Raw genomic sequence first — 18,660 nt, 5'->3', positions numbered from 1 at the left:
TGACAATCAAGGAAAAATAAAGGCCATGCAAAGTCAGAACAAGAAGTTAATATTCCTTTCATGTGAAATTCTCAAAGAAACGTTTGGTCCCTGTGCAAGGAGCTGTCAATCATGGAAGCACCCTAACGATGACGACTTTTCTCCTTGCTTTGGAAAACATTTGCTGAGGAAAACAGGAGGGTTCCATTGGTAACAAAGTAACAAGAGTTTCAGAGTTAATTTAAATAGCTGCAGCAGGAAAGTAAAAAAAGGCCAGAAAAGGAAAGCAATGACATCTTTGTTGGAACTGCAGTATATCTGTATTGCAACCAAGATTATAATGTCAATCATGAGATAATTAGTAGATTTAAAGAGTACTTGAAAAAGTGGGAAATTCATTCACAGCTCTTCATCTCCTGTCTCTTCCACCAAGTTCCCAGCAAGCCTGTATAAAAAGGCTCTGCAAAAGCTCTAGAATGGCCCAGCTTTTGAGCCACCACTCTCCCCTCAAGACAGAGCTCCCTGCTCCTATTTTAAAAAAAAATGTTGCTCTGAAGAAGGAAAATACTCTAATCCTGAGAAGCATGTGGATGGAGAGAACAGGAAAAAAAGTGTGAAAAGAACATTTCAGGAAAATATTAATTAGAGATTTAAAATTGTCATAACCTGGAACACCGAGTGTACCTGTCAGCCGCCAACGACGACACGCCACTTTTGTCTTACAGACAACGCAGTTTTCTCACTCGCCCTGAGCCCACCTGAGGCTGAGCAGCGCACCATTCTGCAGACCTGGGCTCTATCCTAATGGAGGGCAGGTGGAATCTGCTGCTTAGCTCCACTTAATTAAATTGCTCCCTTGCTAAAATTCCCTGTCTTGAAGCCACTTTACAAAACAGATGCTAGCTCTGCTGCATATATTTTATTCATCTTCAACTTCATTATCATCATAAATTCCCCTTATGCACATCAGCCCTTTAATAAATTAAACTGTCTATTAAGATTTAACATCATGGAGGTCTTTGTGACCCAGAAGTTATGGGACACAGTCAGGATATAGCAGTAAGTTAGACTTAGGATCTGGGACATTAATTCCCAAACCCACAGCCCCTAACCCAAACAGCCCATATTGGTGGAGGAAGGGGCTGTTATGGGAGTTAAATCCTAAAAACTATTTTCAAAGGGTAGTGATTTAGGGAAAAATGAAAGCACCTTGGCATTTAATCATCATAAGGACCAGAGACAAGCATTGCATCCCCATTTTACACACGAACAAACTGAGATTCAAGAACCTCACACAGTTATGCAGCCACTAAGTGCCCACATTAGGATCTGAATCAAGTGTGACATAAAATCCCACACATGCCTTGAAAACTCAACAGCACGGTGCATACTCAAGTTGCCACGTGCGAATACTGGGAAGGCTGGTGGGTTTTGGTTTAGGCTTGGTGGGGCTTGGGGTGGACACTAGAAAAAGAAGCTGGAGCCGGAACAGGCGTCAGCAGTTGGGGGAGGGACGCTTTGAGTCCACAGCCCTCTGGCCGGCTGTGATATCTGCTGGGAAATGAGAAAAGAATTCTTCGAGACATCGAGCACACTGCCAAGGACCAGTTCACGGCCTTTCTGAATTTTTGCTTTCATTGTTGCCTATAAATTGAGTAGCTCTGACACAGGAAATTCTTTCCTTCGTCTTTCTGAGTGTGATGTGCCCTTTGATCACCGGGAGTGTGGAGCAGCTTCTTGGTTCCCTGGAGAATGTGTTTGCAGTGGCTCTTGGCCGATCTCAGGCGTCACTGCTTCCCGAGGGGCCCGGCCGCTCTCAGAGTCTGCTGGGGAAAAGGAGCTAAGCTCAGCCTTCTCTGATCGACCCCAGGAAGCCCTGAAATACCCACGGCCTCAAAGAAGACACTTCCACCACCACCATCATTTTGAAGGAAACAGTGAACTTCTCAAATCAGCAGTTCTTACCCTGAATGAGCATCAGGATCTCTGGGGTTGTCAAAAAAAAAAACAAAACCACCCAGGCCCCTCCCCAGAGACTCTAACTGAATTTCAATTGGACTGCACTGGAGCCAGGCACTAGTCATTTTTAAATCTCCCAGGTGGGCCCCTTAGGTTGACAACTGCTGCCTTGTGAGGGTCGGTCAGAACCTGGCTGGTGACTCTCGCCTGTAAGTCTACACAAGCACAGAGATTTTCGTTCCCAGGACCCAGCAGATCAGACAGGGGAAATGCAGGGAACTGGCACCCATTTGGCACACGGGGCTGGACCCACACTGGCCAAAGCCTCTCACTCCTGAAAATGGTCCCAAGCCAAAGCTCCCACTGCTTATCTCCTTCTCGAATGTCCTGCTCAGCGTCCTCCAGAAAGATGTCACAGACCTTCCCCCCCACACACACTCCTCACACACCCCCCATCTACCCACCCCACTCCCACCTCGATCCCTCCTCCTCAGAAAGTCCAAGTTCAAGTTCATGGCTTCTACATTTGCCTCCCTGAGGGGGCTGTGACTGCCTCAAGGTCAGCAACTGTGAGTTCATATCAGTGAATTCCCAAGGCCCAATGGATGGTTCCTGAATAAATGAATGAATCTGTATTACGACCCAATGTGACTGATAATTCCACTGTCTGCACCAACATGGAAAATTAGTATTTTGTTCCTTAGACGTTGCTTATAAAATAGCATTTCTCTAACTTCAGTCATCCATTACCTTCATCCACATCCACGTGCCACCTGCACTATTAGTCACTTCATATTTTCATTTAACTCATGACCTTAATAGAAATCTATTAATTTTAAAAGAAACCCTATCATTTACTGTAAATTGAAACTACAAAAACTACACACACACAAGAAAAAGATAATGTTCATAAACAATAAAATGATTGCCATGTGATAGAGAGGTGTTAATGACCTAGAGGGGTAGATACATTTACTGCTCACCAAAGTCCCACATTTCAGCCTTTTGTAGCTGGAGATCATGTGCCTGCCTCAAAGCAAACGACTATGGACAAAGAGGACGGATGTCACTTCTGGGCTGAGGTATTTAAGAGCAGGTCGGACCCTCCAGCTTCCTTTCCCCCGTTAGGCTGAAAGCTGGTGCACGGCCCTCCTGTTCCCCCACCCTGTGTCGGCAACTATGAAAGCTGGGGTTCCAGACGGTGAAGCTACAAGACGGCGGAGCCTTTCTTAACTCGAGACCCTAAAAGATTGTCTAGACAAAGTCCCTTGGCTGATCTGCAATGAACAGGTGACGTGAGTGAGAGATACAGCTTCACTGTGTTGAGCACTGAAATTTCAGGATTAAATTGTACCAAAGAATAGTCTAGCCTGGGCCAATGGATTATCCTTATGGGGAGACCTTGACTTTACCTCAAACTGTACAGGAAAATCCAATTCAGATGGATTGTAAATCTAAATATTTATAATATCACATAGTAAAATACCTTCATGGCCTTGGAGTAGGCAAAAAAACCTTTAAACATGAAATAAAAAGCACTAACTGTAACTATAAATAACCATGAGGAAGGTTTGATAACTGGTCTATATTAAATTAAGAATATCTATTACTCATTAATAGAGTGAAAAAGAAAGCCAAGGAGCAGGAGGAGATATACTATTCAATTTTTCCTCCTATAGATGTAATTATTCGGGGTATGAGTTTTGACTTTCTGGTTTTTGTAGCAAATATCTTCTCTGCTTCTCTGGGTTATCTTTTCATTCTTGTGGGGTCAAATTCCTAATTATAATGTATTCAAATATATCAATCCTTGTCTTATGGTTGCTGCTATTTGTGGCTTAAGAAACCCCTTTCTATCCCAAAGTCATAAAGGTATTATATTATATTCTGAAGCTTTCTTTTTCTTTACACATTTAGGTCTTCAAACACCTGAAATGGATTTTGTTTATTTATGATGTAAGATTGAGGTTTCATTTTATTATTTTCTTATAGTTACCCAATTGGAAAGGTGATTGGTTCCCTTCTAATCTGCAGTGCTACCTCTGTCTGTTGGATGTCAAAGATCTTATATATGCAAGGCTTTGTTTCCAGACTTGCCGTTCTGTGTCACTAATTTATTTCTCTACCATGCACTAAATACCGCACTCTCCATAATACTATAGCTTTGTAAAAATCTTTGTATCTGCTAGAGCAAAATCTTATTCTTCAGAAGTTTTTGGCTATTCTTGACTCATTGCATATCCACACATACATGAATATGTTTACACTATCTTACCAAATCTATGAAAACTCTCTTGGAATTTTGTTCCTAGTTGTACTGATTCTAGAAATTGAATTGAAGATAATTGACATAGTTACAGCACTGAGTATTCTCATTCATGAACATTGTATATCTCTCCTGTTATTAGGTCTTCTTCAATTTCTCTCACTAAAATTTCTCTTAGAGGTCTTGCACACCTTTTAATGGATTTATTCATATATACTTGATATTCTATGGTGCTTTTAATTTCAGTTTCTGACTCCTTATTGCTGGTATGCAGGAATACAATTGATTTTTGTATGTTGATTTTGTATCCAGCAAACTTGCTAAACTTTTATTATGTTTATTTATATATTATCATGGATTTGGGGTACAAAATCAAACCATATACTAAATAGTGACAATTTTATTTCTTCTTTCCATTTCTTATACCCTTGATTTATTTTATTTTTTCCTGCATTAGCAAAGACCCTCAATTTGAAATTAATAAATCTTTCTTTGTGGGTTTTAATTCTGCCTTTGCATTCTTAGTGTTTTTGATATTTGGACTTATTTTTTTAATTTTTTCATCTATCCCATTTTGGTTTCTTTTTACCTTAGCACACCCTTTTAATGGTAAGTAGAGGCCGTGTTTCTTGCACTACACAATTCTGGAAAATTTATTTTCCTGTCTATTACCTAAAATCACTTTCAAAGGTACATTATTTCTGAGTCTTTCATATGGTGGATTTTCCTGTCCCTTCTCTGATGATCTCTATCTTATTAGTTTGTTTCTCACCTGTCCCCATCTCATTTACACATGATGAATATTATTCCACATTGGCATTAGGTTGAAGCACTGGATAGATAGATAACCATGAACTAAATTAAAGAATTGTCCCAGAATTTCTTCTAGGAAAGACACCGAGACAAATAGACATAGAACCTAGTTCTTTGACACAGTCAAGGAATTAGATACTTACATTCCTACATTTTTCCATGATTTAAAAAAAAAAAAGATGGAGACTGTATACTTTGGATGGATTGTAGGGTGTGTGAATAAAACTGTTTTATAAAAAAAAAAAGATGGAAAGCACCCAGTCATGATGCCCAATAAGCAGGATCTAATGTGATAATAGCCAGCATTTACTGAACATTTACCCTGTGCCAGCCACTGTTCTAAGTGCTTTGTTGAAGTTATCTTATTTCACACTCATCCCAATCCTAAGAGATGTGTACAATTATTATCTTCATTTTATATTTGATTTAAAAAAAAGAGGTTAAATAACATGCCCAAGGTCACACAACTAACAAATTGCAGAGATGGACTTTGAAGTCCTCAGTTATTTGGCTCCATCAGTTTGGACTTACTTAGTTTGGCTCTTAACTACACTATGCTGCAGTGCATAAACCAGAAAGTCCCTGTCCTTCACATACAAAGAACTCCTATAAATGAACACACACACTTATAAGTATTCTAATAGGAAACAGACAAAAAAAATCAAAGCTGGTGAAGGTGAAAGTTGATATAAACCTTTCCAGAGGGCGGAGATCACCCTTTGACTGTCAATTCCTCCTCTAGGAAACAGGAGCTCAGGGAGCAGGTGAGCAAATCTGGACACAAGCACATGGCACAGAGCTATTTACAAGGGAAGGACTGGGAAAAACCTGAATTTTAACAAATGTTATATTAGTTGAACAAAAAATAAGCATTACAAATAAAAATTTTTTTAATTTTTTAAGCAATGTAAAAAATGTGTGACAACATGAAAAAACAGCAACAATACATTAAGTGAAAATAAAAGGTTACTAAACAGGACTAGTTCAATTATACAAAAAGCATATATGTAACCTACACACATATCTATAACCTTATTCTTGTTGAACACACACACACATACACATAGATGGAGAGAAAAGACTGGAGGGATAGATTACAAATATTGACAGGGATTATCTCTGGAATAAGATTATGGATTACTTACATTTCCTTCTTTGTGTTTTTCACCATCTTCCAAATTTTCTACAATGTGTATGTATATTTTCATGGTCCAAATATTTAATAAGCCAAGAAAGAAATATACTTTAGAATAACTTCTACCCCAAATAGTGTGAACTTCTTTTTTTTTTTTTTTAATTTAGGGGATGACATGGCAAATTCAGTTTCCTGCTAAATCTATCCAAGGGCCAGCAATGTAAAGACAGTGTCAACACAGCAGCTTTGAGAAGACAGAAACCTCAGGGTATCTGTTCCAGTTTGCTAAAGCTGCTGCAATGCAACGTACCAGAAATGGGTTGGCCTTTACTATGGGGATCTATTCGTTTACAAATTTACAGTTCTAAGGCATGAAAATGTCCCAGTTAAGGCATCAACAGGATGATACCCAGACTCTGAAGATAGGCTGCTGGCATCCGGGGTTCCTCTGTCACACGGAAAGCCACATGGCTGGCGTCTGCTGGACCTTGGCTCCCGATCTCATTGTTTCAGCTCCTGGTTCCAGTGCCCTCCTCTCTGAGCTTCAGTCGGTCCTCTCTTAGCATCTCAGGGATTTTCTCTCCAAGTTCTCTGGGTGTTTCTCTTTCTGAGCTCTCTGGGCTTTTCCTGTGTCCTTTATCCTCTCATAAAGGACACCAGTGAAGGATTAAGACCACCTTGAATTGGGTATTTCACATCCCAGTTGAAACAACCTAATCAAAAGGTCCCACCCACAACAGGTATGTACCCACAGGGATGGATTAAAAGAACGTGACCTTTCTGGGGTACACAACAGCTTTAAACCAGCACAGGGTCACAAGAACAAAATCTCCAAAAGCAACAAGAGCCCATGTGCTGGCCTCTGTTATCTGGGCTCAAAGAAGCTAGAGCACTGGAATTCCTCCTCCACGCACTTGGTCGTTGAGGACCACCCTCGGGGTCAGTGCAGTGACACAAATAGAAGTCTGTGAGTGCCCCCCAAGAGTGGCCCTGAAAAAGGCAGCTCAGAGGACTAGAGAGTCAATATCAGAACTGGTTATAGTTAGCATAGTGATAGCAACAGCTAGGGGACCCAGTTGGTCCATGAGCCTAGAACTCATTCTTCAGAGCATCCTATGGTGACTAACTAATGCACCCACGTGCACTGCATGGCTGGAAAAGGCCTGGCCTAGTACTACCTATTGACGGCGTCAGAAGTGGAACGCGTGATCCCTGAGCCCGGGGGCCCCTGGGTCTGGCTGGGAACCAGGAAATGCACACACTCAAGGCTGTGGGCAGCTAGGAGGCTCCTGAGAAAGGAAGTAACAGCGTCTTCGGGAGGGAATGGGAGAGCACAGGGAAGATGACACAGGGCTCCAGGAGGTTCAGAAAGGGCCGCAGTTGTGTCCACACATGGCCCCAGACGGTGCGCTACTGTGCCCTTCAGAAGTGGGCCCTGCCGTGCCTGCTGCCCCCCACATACACACAGATGACTCAGAATAGACGGGCAGCCCCGCAGCCCCACGCTCCGGGATCTGGCCAGGCTGCTGTGTCGGGGGCCCACGCCGCCGCCACCACCCCCTCCCTAGATGGGCGACGGAGCCGGGGCAGGTGGCTCTCTGGAGACAGCCTCACTTACTCTCTCGGATGTCTTCGTGGGCCACCTGGGTGCTGTGATGGTCACTGGCGGCTTTCTCAGGGCTCTTGGTTCTCAGGCCTTTCCTGCTGCTATTTTTACCTAAAAAGAGAGAAACGCCTTTACTTCTGTGTACGTCAGAGTCCCCTTAGGAGGTGAGAACTGGACATCAGCTCCCTGCGGTGACAGTCTCCACCCCACCCCTTCCTCCCTGTCCTGAATGACGATGGGCCCTGGGGCTCCAAGCTGCCGGCAGTTAAAGGAGAGGAAGCACGTCACTGCGGACTCCAGGAAAATCAGCACATATAACACAAAGAGTGTGCACGGGCTGGTACTATCCCAGGACTGCAAAAACACCTGGCCCTCGCTGAGGCCCTGAGAGGAACCCCGTGAATACATGGTGAAAACGAACCTCGAACCCCAGACTTCTAACTATGGAATTGCACTCGAGTATCCCACCCAGGACAGCCTCTGGCTGCACACGGTCCAACTGAGGAGGGGGCGGGAGAGCAAGATAAAACCTTCTCCCAAGAGCAAGTCCCCAGAGAAGGGAGCAGGTGTGAGCCGAGACCCCCAGCAGCCAGGGGTGGGAGGTGGGGGCGCGCCTGCAGGAAGGGAGGACCAGGAGCCCCACCCCAGCTGCAATCAGCCATGCATCGGGCTGCAGAGGTGGAACTGCACCTGGTGTTTCTCACGGCTCCATCTCCAGAGTCCAGGACCTAATCGGCTATGATGAATGAATGAATGAATGAATGAATGAATGAATGAGCAAATGAGTCAGTGAATGACAACAGACAAAAACAAGAGGAGGAGCAGGTCTGTGGAGGAAGAGACTTAGTTTGAACTTTAAAAAACAAGTTGAGCTCCCAAAACATCTAGTTGATTGTGCCAATTAGTGACATCACTTCCACTCGTTCTACAGCCACCAAAGAGAGAGAGACTTATTAAAAAAACAAATGTTCAAAAAATTCAAGGGTCACTATTGGGCCCAGCCAAGGGAAATCCTTTCTCAGTCACACTCAGGTGGTGCCTGGTGGGAGTGTCTTTAATGTTCCGTATAAAGGTACCTGTCCCCATCAGACCTAGGAAGCCATTAGGGCCGGAGGAGAAGGCTGCCCACAGGACATGGCCACGCCAGCCACGATGCTGCCAGGCATCCAGCCACGATGTGGGCATGGAAACATCACAGCAGGGAAGCTGCAAGGACAGCCTCTTCCAAAAGAGCCTTACTGGGGGCCTGGAAGGAACCTGCCCTGCCACAAAACCAGGAATGTCACCTTTGGTGACACCGAGTCTGATTTGGCAGAAAGATAGGCTGTGAGAAAGAGAAAATGTACAAATACAGGAGGAAAAAGCCAAAGTTCTGGAAAAGAATGTTCCGTCCCACTCTCCTTGGAAGCTGGCTATTGGCTGCGAGTCTTACCTCCGCCAGGACACCCTCTTTGCAGCATCCGTGTCACAAACTCAGAGAGAGAGCACAGCCCAGGTGAGCCGTCAACACCCGATGCCCGGTTCTGGGACTACAAAAGACCCAAATGGGCAAATTTCCTACCCGCCCTGAAAATCTGATACCCTGGGGTCCGACATGGGGGGCACAGGAGCCCTGTCAGGGATGACAGAATAACAAGTGACAACAGGCAGGAGGTCCAGCCATCTTCTCTAGGGAGGAGGCAGTTAGGGTGAGGAGCACAAGCCTAAGAGTCCAACAGTCTGAATTCCGGAAGCTTCTGCCACTGCCCTGACTGACCGCTCATCCTCTGCCAAGTACTTCACCTCCACGCATCCATTCCCTCTTTAGTAAAGCAAGGAGATGGTGTTTTACCTGCTTCAATGGTTATTGTGAGCCAGAAAATAGAGGACTATCAAGTTCAGGACAAGGCCTGGCCCACAGTAATCCCCAAATAATTTCATCATTAACATTATTATCGAGCCCCATGCATCACAAAACACTATTTCAGTTGCTGGAAAGATAACAGCTCGGGTGTAGCATGATTTGCAATTTACAAGCATTTTCACACAGATTATAACATTGGGTCCTGGCAATTAAACTTTGAGAGGGAGAAGTGTATTGTGGACATCGTTTTACAGATGGGGAAACTGAGACTCAGAGGGGAGAAGAGAGCTGGCCAAGGGCACACACGGAGCTAGGAAGTGGCAGAGCTGGAAGCTGATTCCAAATCTGAGACGACCTTCCATGCCAACACACATGCCTCCCCCTCGTCACCCCTTCCTCTCTTATAAAAAGAAAGGCAACATATGGTCTGTACAGATGAAAGCAGAAAATAAAGTGGAAATAGTGTACCCAGCAATAAAAGGAGGAGCCCCAGAATCAAATCAACGTCGCCATCTGGGCCGCACGACAAAACCAAATTCCTTAAAAGTAGCAAAACTCAGTTGCCAATGCAGACCACGTGTTCTATTCCGGTCTATGGTGATAAATATAATTCTTCTTAGTTAATAGAAAACTATTTTTTCCATCTCTATACAAAGAGCTTACAGCAGCAATATCCCAGAAACCCAAAAGGAAAAAAAGTGCTTCGGTGCATATGTGCATTTTCCCCAGGACATTCCAGCCCAGCAGGTCGGCACTCCTTCCGGAGAAGCACGCACCGCCCAGGGCACCAAGCTCCTTGCCTGCCCCTTGTGAAGGAGCCCAAATCAGGAGGAAAGCCGCACCCAAACACCCAAGAGAGAGCTCCCCAGAAATGCAGCCTCGGGGCATCAGAACAGACGAGAACACAAACACACGTCCATCTGCAGACTGGGAGAGCCAGGAGGACATGGCGGGCAAACACGGAAAGCCAGAGCCACAGGAACACATGCCACCATGCGGAAGCTGGTAGGAAAGGCATGGTGGCATGGGCAGAGAGTAAATAGCTCATGTCGTTGGATGGGAAAGCTCCTGGAGGCCAGAAACAAGTACGGGGGCGGGCAGGTGAATCCTGAGTGGTGAGCTTTCTTCCGGGTAATCAGTAAGCTCAGTTACCTGATGAGGCTCTGGGGGTCAACCCCTCTCCCCTTTTCCCCCAAAGTGTTTCTCTGAGAAACCAGCTTGGCAGCCACTCTTGCAGAAGGCTTGGTCTCCATCAGACACCCCCAGGGTGTGAGGGGCAGTGGGGTCAGCCTGAGGCCCCCGTGCTTTGGGGGGCAGCCCCCACTCTGCACTCTCGGCAGCCAGCAGCCAGCCCTTCTGACTTACAAGCAAAGGAAGACTTTACCTTTAAAGAGACGCCAGGTAACAGCAGCAGGTGGTTCATGCCATGCATATGCATGCCCATTGGTACCTGTCTGTCTCAGTTTGGGTTCTACCTGGCACGAGAGCCTGAGACGAGGCCGTGGGTGCGGTGTTTCATCTGAGAGGCGGTTGCATGGAGCACACATGAAGAAGCCAAGGGGCAGACAGGGAGAAGCGAGGGCCAACAACCCTGGCGGCCTCATTGAGCAGGACCCAGCGAAGACCACGGAGACCGTCCCTCCAAAGGCCGGGAGGCTGCATGTGGCCCCATCGGACCTCACACCTCCCAGGATGCCTGTGACCATCATCCCCGCACAGTAGGAACCTGGGCTTGGAGAAGCCACACGTGCCCATGGGGGGCAAAACCCAGCTCCCCCCGGATCCTGAACAAACGTAATACTGAACACCCACACAGGCCTGGCACGGAGGCGGATTCAATAAAACTCTGTGGCTTTACCCAAAAGGACATTACTCAGACAAATGAAAATATTGGCATATGGACCGCAGAGTTTACATCAATGCTAAATTACCTGAACTTGACAGCTGAACTTAAAGAGGTCATAAAGTGACAATCCTGTTTTTAGAAAATTTATATGGAAGGATTATGTGTTCAAGGAGCATGATGGATACAACCTATACTGAAATGTTCAGAAAACAGAAAGATCGATTGATCTATAGATAGATAGATGGATAGATAGAAAGATAACAAATGTGGCAAATGCTAAAAGTTGGTAAATCTTATCTGGATGGAGAGGTATATTGGAGTTCTATGTCTATGTTTAGTATTATTTTTGCAACTCCCTGTAAGACTGAAATCATTTCAAACTAAAAAATTAGAACAAAAATAAACCTGTGGCATTAGGGTTTCAAATTAACCTTTGAGGGTGGCTGTTGTCACACCAACGATCCTCTGACACCCAGAAGGGAGCAAACTGGCTGCAGCCAGATATGGAAACCAGCCATCCCATGGCCATCCGAAGACACCCTAATTTCCTGGCTTTTGTTCCCCTAAGAGGCAGCTGTGGTGGCAGGGACCTGAGAGGGTCACCGAGGGTGGAGCCTTTGCTGGAACTGCCGGGCCCACAAGTTCAGGCTCCCAGGCATCTGGGGGGCTCTGAAAGAAGGTACCCCTACCACCACACTCCAGGCTCCAGGGGGCCAGGCTGCCATCAACCCCAGCACCAAGGGTGTCACCCATCGGGCCCCAGGGCTCCAAGGAGACTGGATGGCCCTGGGTATTGGGGCCGACTGTAAACACAATGGCTACTTTTAGGAACCACAGCACCCCCGCCCAGCTTCCCCAAACGTGGGAGTGCCCCCGGCCACCCTCCCCTTATTACCCACACACGAGCCGTGGTTTCTGGGACACTGGGCACAGGCAGGCAGGGATGTGCCAGCAGGAGAGTTGACTTTGGAAGGCCTTTTGGAAAGGGGTGGTGTCTTAGAAAGCTGTTTGCTGATGTACACGAACGGCCTTTTTACTTTTCTTTTTTTTTAACAAAACGTCCTTTCTCTCAGAATTTCACAGCAAGTTTATTTGGACAAACACTTGGGATTTAACTGTTAAAGTGAGCATATATGATGACATAGGGTTTCTTCTTCATTTTTTAGGTGTGCTAATACTGTGATTGTTTTCTTCTTAAAATACGCCTTGAACCATTTACAAATGCATACTCCTGATCCCCTCATGCCAGCAGCCAAACCCTGCAAAGCACCCTGGAAAGAGCCAGCAAGGCTCCCAAGTCAGGCCCCTTCCACCAACTCACGCGCAGCTCAAAACAGAAAGGGCTTTGTTTATAACCAAATATGCGCAGATAACAACGTCCTGGTTATCTTCCCCCATGGCCAGGGGACAACAGGGTACAAAATGCGAACTAGCCAATTCTGGGCACAGACACACAACAAGCGTGGCTCGCTGCCCACTCTGCAAATTCCAGGGGCTCCAGATGAGGACGGATGCGATGTGGGCGTGTGCATACGCTCACAGTGGCACGCTCTCGCCAGTCCTCGAAGCAAGCAGTGAACCACCAAACAAGCAGGAGTCCAAATGTAAAGGCTACATATCCGACCTACATATCTCACCCAGGGTGCAATGGAGGAGGAAGGAAAAAATTTTCCGTTCACCCATTAGGAGTCTTGTTTATTAGTTTGTTTCTTACTGCCAAGGGGAAGGGAAAAGGTAGGTGAGTTAGATAACTATGGTGTTTTTCACCATTCTGTTTCTTTCCCTAAAAAGAGTTATGGCCACAAACTAAAGCCATCAATGCGGAGATGACATGTAAAGTCAGCAAATCCCAAATCCACTCACATGCCCAAAACACAGTCCCTTATTTTATTTACACCCTGGGATAATGAAAACTGGGAACCTGAGGCTCGCTCCCTGGTCCCTAAAGCATTCCAACTGCAGGGGTCTGGAAACTATTGAGTTGAACTACAAACAGCTGAATACATAGAGACCATTTAGCCTGAGATGAACAGGTTCATGGAAGACAGGAGAGCTCTCTGCAAATCTTAGAAACTGCTGTGCCTGGATGGCAGGGCACCTACTTGAAAATAGAGAGAAGCAGCTTGTCAGGTACATATGAGAAAGAATATTCTAGCAATCAGTACAACTCATCCTCAGGAAGCACAGGTGTGAGCCAGGCAGCCCACTGTGGGAATCTCAAATGGAATAAGAATTTGCACTCCATGACTCTGTAGATTCCTTCAGATTCTAGGATTAACCAACAGTCACAATGAGGACCACAGAAATTATGATACTAAGGTCCTACTGCTGCCCTCCCAAAAAAAGGATTCAACAGTTCTTTGTCTTGATGGGAGAGGTGGTTACATGAATCTATACAGGTGATACAATTGCCTAGACCTAACATACACACACACACACACAAGTGCATGTAAAAAACTGGTGAAATCTGAAGAAGGAATGTCATCTAGTTGACAGTAATGTACCAATGTCCATTTTCAATTTTGATACTGTATAGAGCAGTAGTTGCCAAAGCCCTGAAGTTATTTGGCAATGTCTGGAGACATTTTTGGTTGTCACAACTGGAGGGTGCTACTGGAATCCGGTGGGTTGAGGCCAGAGGTGCTGCTAAACATCCTACAATGCACAGGACAGCCCCTTACAACTGGCCCCAAATGTCAACACTGCCAAGACAGAGGAGCCCTGTCCCAGAGTTATCTAAGATACTATCATTGGGGGAAGAGGAGTAAAGGTACATGGGCCCTTGCTGTACTATTTTTGCAATGGCGTGAGTCTATAATTATTTCAAAATATAAAGTTAAAAAAATTTTAAGGATTCCACTCTGTTCAGTGTATCAGAGCTGTACTGGAAAAATGCAATGATTCCAATTAACCAAAGAATCCAGTTCTCCAAGTCACCTCATTCCCCACTGTTCCATGAGAATGTCAGCCTGTTGCATCTGCTGGGCATTTCTGTGGTCGTGTGAATGAACAAACCAAGGATCAAGGCCTCTGCTTTGTGGACAAGCTGAACCTCAAAGCTCCCCTGAAAGAGTGAACCCTCCAAACCCCACACCAAGATCAAGTCTCAAGGGCCCTTGGCTCCCTGTGTAAATCTTCCTCTGGGGTCAGGCTAAGGCTGCCTCCTGGAACTGGCCACACAGAACATTTGCCTCCCCTTTCCCATGAGCTCGAACTTTATACAAGGACTACCTGCAAAATATTTTATCATCTGCAAAGACAAAGAATATGACAGACTCTTAGCTTAGTTCTATATCCTTTCATCTTCTTATTCACCTCTAAATCTAACCCCTCACTCCCACCTCAGGCCTAGAATGGTGCCTGGCATGCACTTGCCCAGCACAACCAGCAAAGTGAAGTCTAGAAGTTTGCCCAAAATACCCCAGGCCATGAGCAGCCTGATGTTCCTTCCCCTGTAAGAGCCTTCCTAAGATATTATCACGGCTTACAAGACGTGCCAGTGCAGAGGTGAATGCTTCTATTGCATCATGAACAGAACACACATCAAACTGTCGCTTGAATTGGGAAAAGGAATTTTCTCTTGGTGCGGTTTAGCTGCAGGAGACTATCACTGACCTCCCCACCCCAATCCTTCTTAAACCAGTCTCCCTTCCTTACGGACCAAACACCAAATAATAAATGGACAGAGACCAAAGGTGTGAGATAAATGTCCCACTCTGCCTGTCATCATTGGGGGTGCCCTAATAAAACCAACACGGTTCCTTAGAAACACAGCTCCCCTGAGAGGCCTCCGAGGAGGGTCTTGGGGCTGGGGCTCTGGACTTCCCAAGCACCTATTCTGAGTCTGGGGGTCAGCAACCCAGGTGCATGCCCGAGGCTTCGCAGCAGCCGGGCAGTGTCATGCAGGAGCAGAGGAGAGTCAGGGGAATGAGTGGTGTCCTCACTCCAGGAGCCCACTTCCATCTCCAAGAGGGCTCTCCAAAAGCAGATGGCCTTTTTCCTGCTTCACTCCAGCATAATTCCCACCCTCCGCCCCCAATTTCTTCTCCTTCAGAGCCCCCCCCCCCCACCTCCAAGCTGGCACACGGTGTTCCAGCAGCCAAGGACAGTCAACTTCCACGTGACACCTGGGAGTGTGCAGCCTCCTCGGGCCGTGGATACTGCTGAGGCCAGGCCATGGCTTTCTGAGTTTTTCCTGTAGGAAGAAAAAAGCTGTCCTGGGAGCTGTGACAGGAATATGGCTGGTCCCTAGTGAGGATCCCCAGGACAATAAAGCCAACGCCTTTGTCAAGCTTAAATAGCACTTTCCCTGGGCAGAACGTCCCATACCACCCCCAAATTAAGTCAGGCCCCCCACTACTCATTCCCATAGCACCCCACACTTCTGTGCGGCCCACATCACACCTGCGATAACTTTCTCAAAGTCCCCGACTTCGCTCTCTCTGCTCCCAGAACCTCACCCAGGTGCCGGGCAGGTGCTCGGTAACAGCCCGCGGAATGAAAGAAGAGTTCACAGAAGGAGAGCACAACTAGGTATAAGTCAGCATAACGGAAGCTTTAAGAGCTTTTATAACAACTGAGGAAGTCAAGGAGGCAGCAGGTGCTGATCTTCCTATTTGCAGACAAGGAAACTGATGCCAGGAAGCTGGATGATGAGCCCCAGATTCCAGGGTCCGCAGGCAGGGGATCTGGGTGTTGAACAGTCTGCTGACTCCAGAGCACGGCTTCTTCCCCTCTGCCTCCTCCACCACCCCCTGTGAATACCAGAACCTAACATATGTGTCTCCCACCGCTCCCCACCATGCCCAGAGCCATGCCAAACACAGCAGATACTGAAAAACAAAAACAAAACACATGCACATTTGAATCAAGCTACCAAACAAGTTTAAAAGCACAGGGAAAAGCTTCCAAATCTCCCAAGCCAGCAAGTAACACTGAGCAAGTTACTTAAATTCTCTTGAGCCTCGGTTTCCTCATCTGTAATATAACAAGAACACCCTCCCTTCAGAGCCATTGGTAAGAATTCAATGAGAAAGGTTTACTAAGAGCTCCAAAGATAGTCACCGGAGATTTTCCACAACATGGGGGCCTCTTCCCACTCCTGTGTCCATCACTGAATCAGTGAGGCTTTTGCAAACCTTAATTCCCATAATTGATCCTGCCAAAACATTGCATTAGGAAATTCTGGATGGTTCTGTTCAGGGTTACACCACTCTCAGAACTGCCTGTCAATTCACGGAGTTGCCCACAGACGGAAACCCAGGCAGGACCCCCCTGCCTGTGCAAAGGGGGCTGCCAGGATGCGTCACACACGTTGGAGAGTTCTGCCTCTGCATCTGCATCACCTTCCCACTGCGCTCACCGGGGACTTTCAAGAACAGTTTAACCAAACAAATGCGATCCCTTCCCTGCCAGGAACTCTGTGCTGGTGCCACGGGCACATATCTCCTTTCAAGAAAGCCATTACAAGGCCAGATGATTTGGCCTCAGTCCTGCCCGCTCCCCCATCTTGAAATACTAGGATCCCAGCCCCCTGCAACTTGAGCAAGAACTTAGGAACAATCAATGCAACAACTGAGAAAGTCCCACAATGTGTGTAATATAAACGGAATGGAAGTCATTTCCCCAAGGCACAGGGCTGGCAGAAACTGGGACCCATGTGAGAAGTGTGGGGACAGATGGATGGAAGGCAGGGCACCCCACCCTGGGCTTTCTAGAAATCCTGCAGCGACCCCTCTCCACGGGCACCCAAGTCCCAGCCAAAGAGACCATGGACCAGCCAAGGCTCAGTGCACCCCAGATGCGGTGGTGCCATCTGCTCCAAGCAGGCAGAGGGTTTAACAGACCCACAGAAGGCACGAGGGTGGGAGCTGAGAGGGAAGGCTGGCTAGGAAAAATCCCACTGGCTGGGCTTTCCTCAAATTTCCCCTATTTCCCCAAATAGGAAAAGCCACTCTCATGAAAAGAAAACATCCAGTGTGAAGATTGAAGACAGAGCAGAGATGAAAGAAGTGTCCAGCAGAAGTAACCTATGCCCAGTTATTTTGAAACTTGGAGCACGGTGTACCCAGATCCCCGGGCACCTCCCCAACTACACAGGTCTGTCTCTTTCTGAGCAGGCGCAAGGAGCAAGAGATGGAAAGAGGGTGACATTAAAGTCCCAGGGAGCTCCGAGGGGCACGATGGATGCTCCGAGGCAGTTTCTAGGGAGCCGGGGTCAGCGGTGAGGAGACACGGGCAGGGAAACCAGCCGTCCCCTGGAACGCAGCCGGCCACCGCCTCCTCGGGCGCCCGGCGCAGAAAGTTACTCACCTGACAGCGGCGTCTCCGGAGCCAACTTCTTTTTGGGAGCTTTCTTGGGCTTGTTGGCCTTCTTGGGCGGCCTGGGCCGGGGCAGACGCGGCTCCCGCTCCTCCTCCCCGGTGCCCGCGGGCAGCGGCGGCGAGAAGGGCTCGGGCTCGGGCTCCGGGCGCGCCGCGTAGGGCTCGCGGGTCCAGATCTCCTGCACGGAATAGCCCAGGTCCTCGAGGGCCGCGCCCTGGGCCCCAGCCCGGGCCAGCGCCAGCGCCAGGAGCGCGAGAGCCAGCGCCAACGCGGCGGCGCCCCGGCGGGCCATGACCGCTGCGCACCGCGCCCTGGCCGGGGGCAGGGGCGCCGGCAGCGGCGGGCGGGCGCGGACGGCGGCGCGGGGCAGGGGCGCAGCGCACGGGGCGCGGGAGGCGGCCGGCCGGCGGCGTGGGTGACCGGCCCTCGGGGCGGGGCCGGGCGGGGCCGAGGCGCGGGGCGGGCGTGGGGGGAGCCGGCCCTGCCCTGCCTGCGCCCCTCCTTTCCCCCGCCGCCGCCACCGCGGCCGCCGGACCTTGGAGACCGGGTGTTTCCGACCCCGGAGCGCCATCAACTGTCTCCAACCCCCAGGACTTCGGCCAGCGCGCTGCCCTGCCGTACGCTGCTTCCCCAGACACTCAAAGGAGTTTAAATCATGGAGAAGGAAACTCCCAAGCCATTTATCCCATCCTTTCGTTTTATTGAAGGTGAAATGGGAACCGAGATGGGAAAAGGTGTGCCCAAAATCCGAAGGCAAATTCGAGGCCAAAGCCTAGCGTCAGCCCCTGTCCCCTGCCCCGTGCCCTGGCCCACACCAGACGTGCTGTCGCTCGGCTTCACCGTGACCCGTTTCAGGAACGATGAGTGAGGAATTCCTGAGTCCCCCGGC

General features: G+C 47.9%; 1 protein-coding gene across 1 annotated transcript in view; it reads right to left on the bottom strand.

Annotated features, from left to right (window-relative positions):
- CPXM2 (carboxypeptidase X, M14 family member 2) overlaps positions 1 to 18,109 on the bottom strand; it is a 141,951-nt gene extending 123,842 nt beyond the window's left edge. Inside the window, exons 1-2 of the mRNA XM_037804453.1 lie at positions 17,760 to 18,109; positions 7,771 to 7,869 (exon numbers count right to left, since the gene is read on the bottom strand). Coding sequence (XP_037660381.1) covers positions 7,771 to 7,869; positions 17,760 to 18,063 — 403 coding nt within the window. The 5' untranslated portion in view covers positions 18,064 to 18,109. The remainder of the gene's footprint in view (positions 1 to 7,770; positions 7,870 to 17,759) is intronic.
- Positions 18,110 to 18,660: the final 551 nt, after the last annotated feature.

Source organism: Choloepus didactylus, chromosome 15 (genome assembly GCF_015220235.1).
Source record: "Choloepus didactylus isolate mChoDid1 chromosome 15, mChoDid1.pri, whole genome shotgun sequence".
NCBI lineage: Eukaryota > Metazoa > Chordata > Mammalia > Pilosa > Megalonychidae > Choloepus > Choloepus didactylus.
The sequence above is the reverse complement of the archived record's forward strand: the minus strand, read 5'-3'. Positions and strand labels throughout refer to the sequence as shown.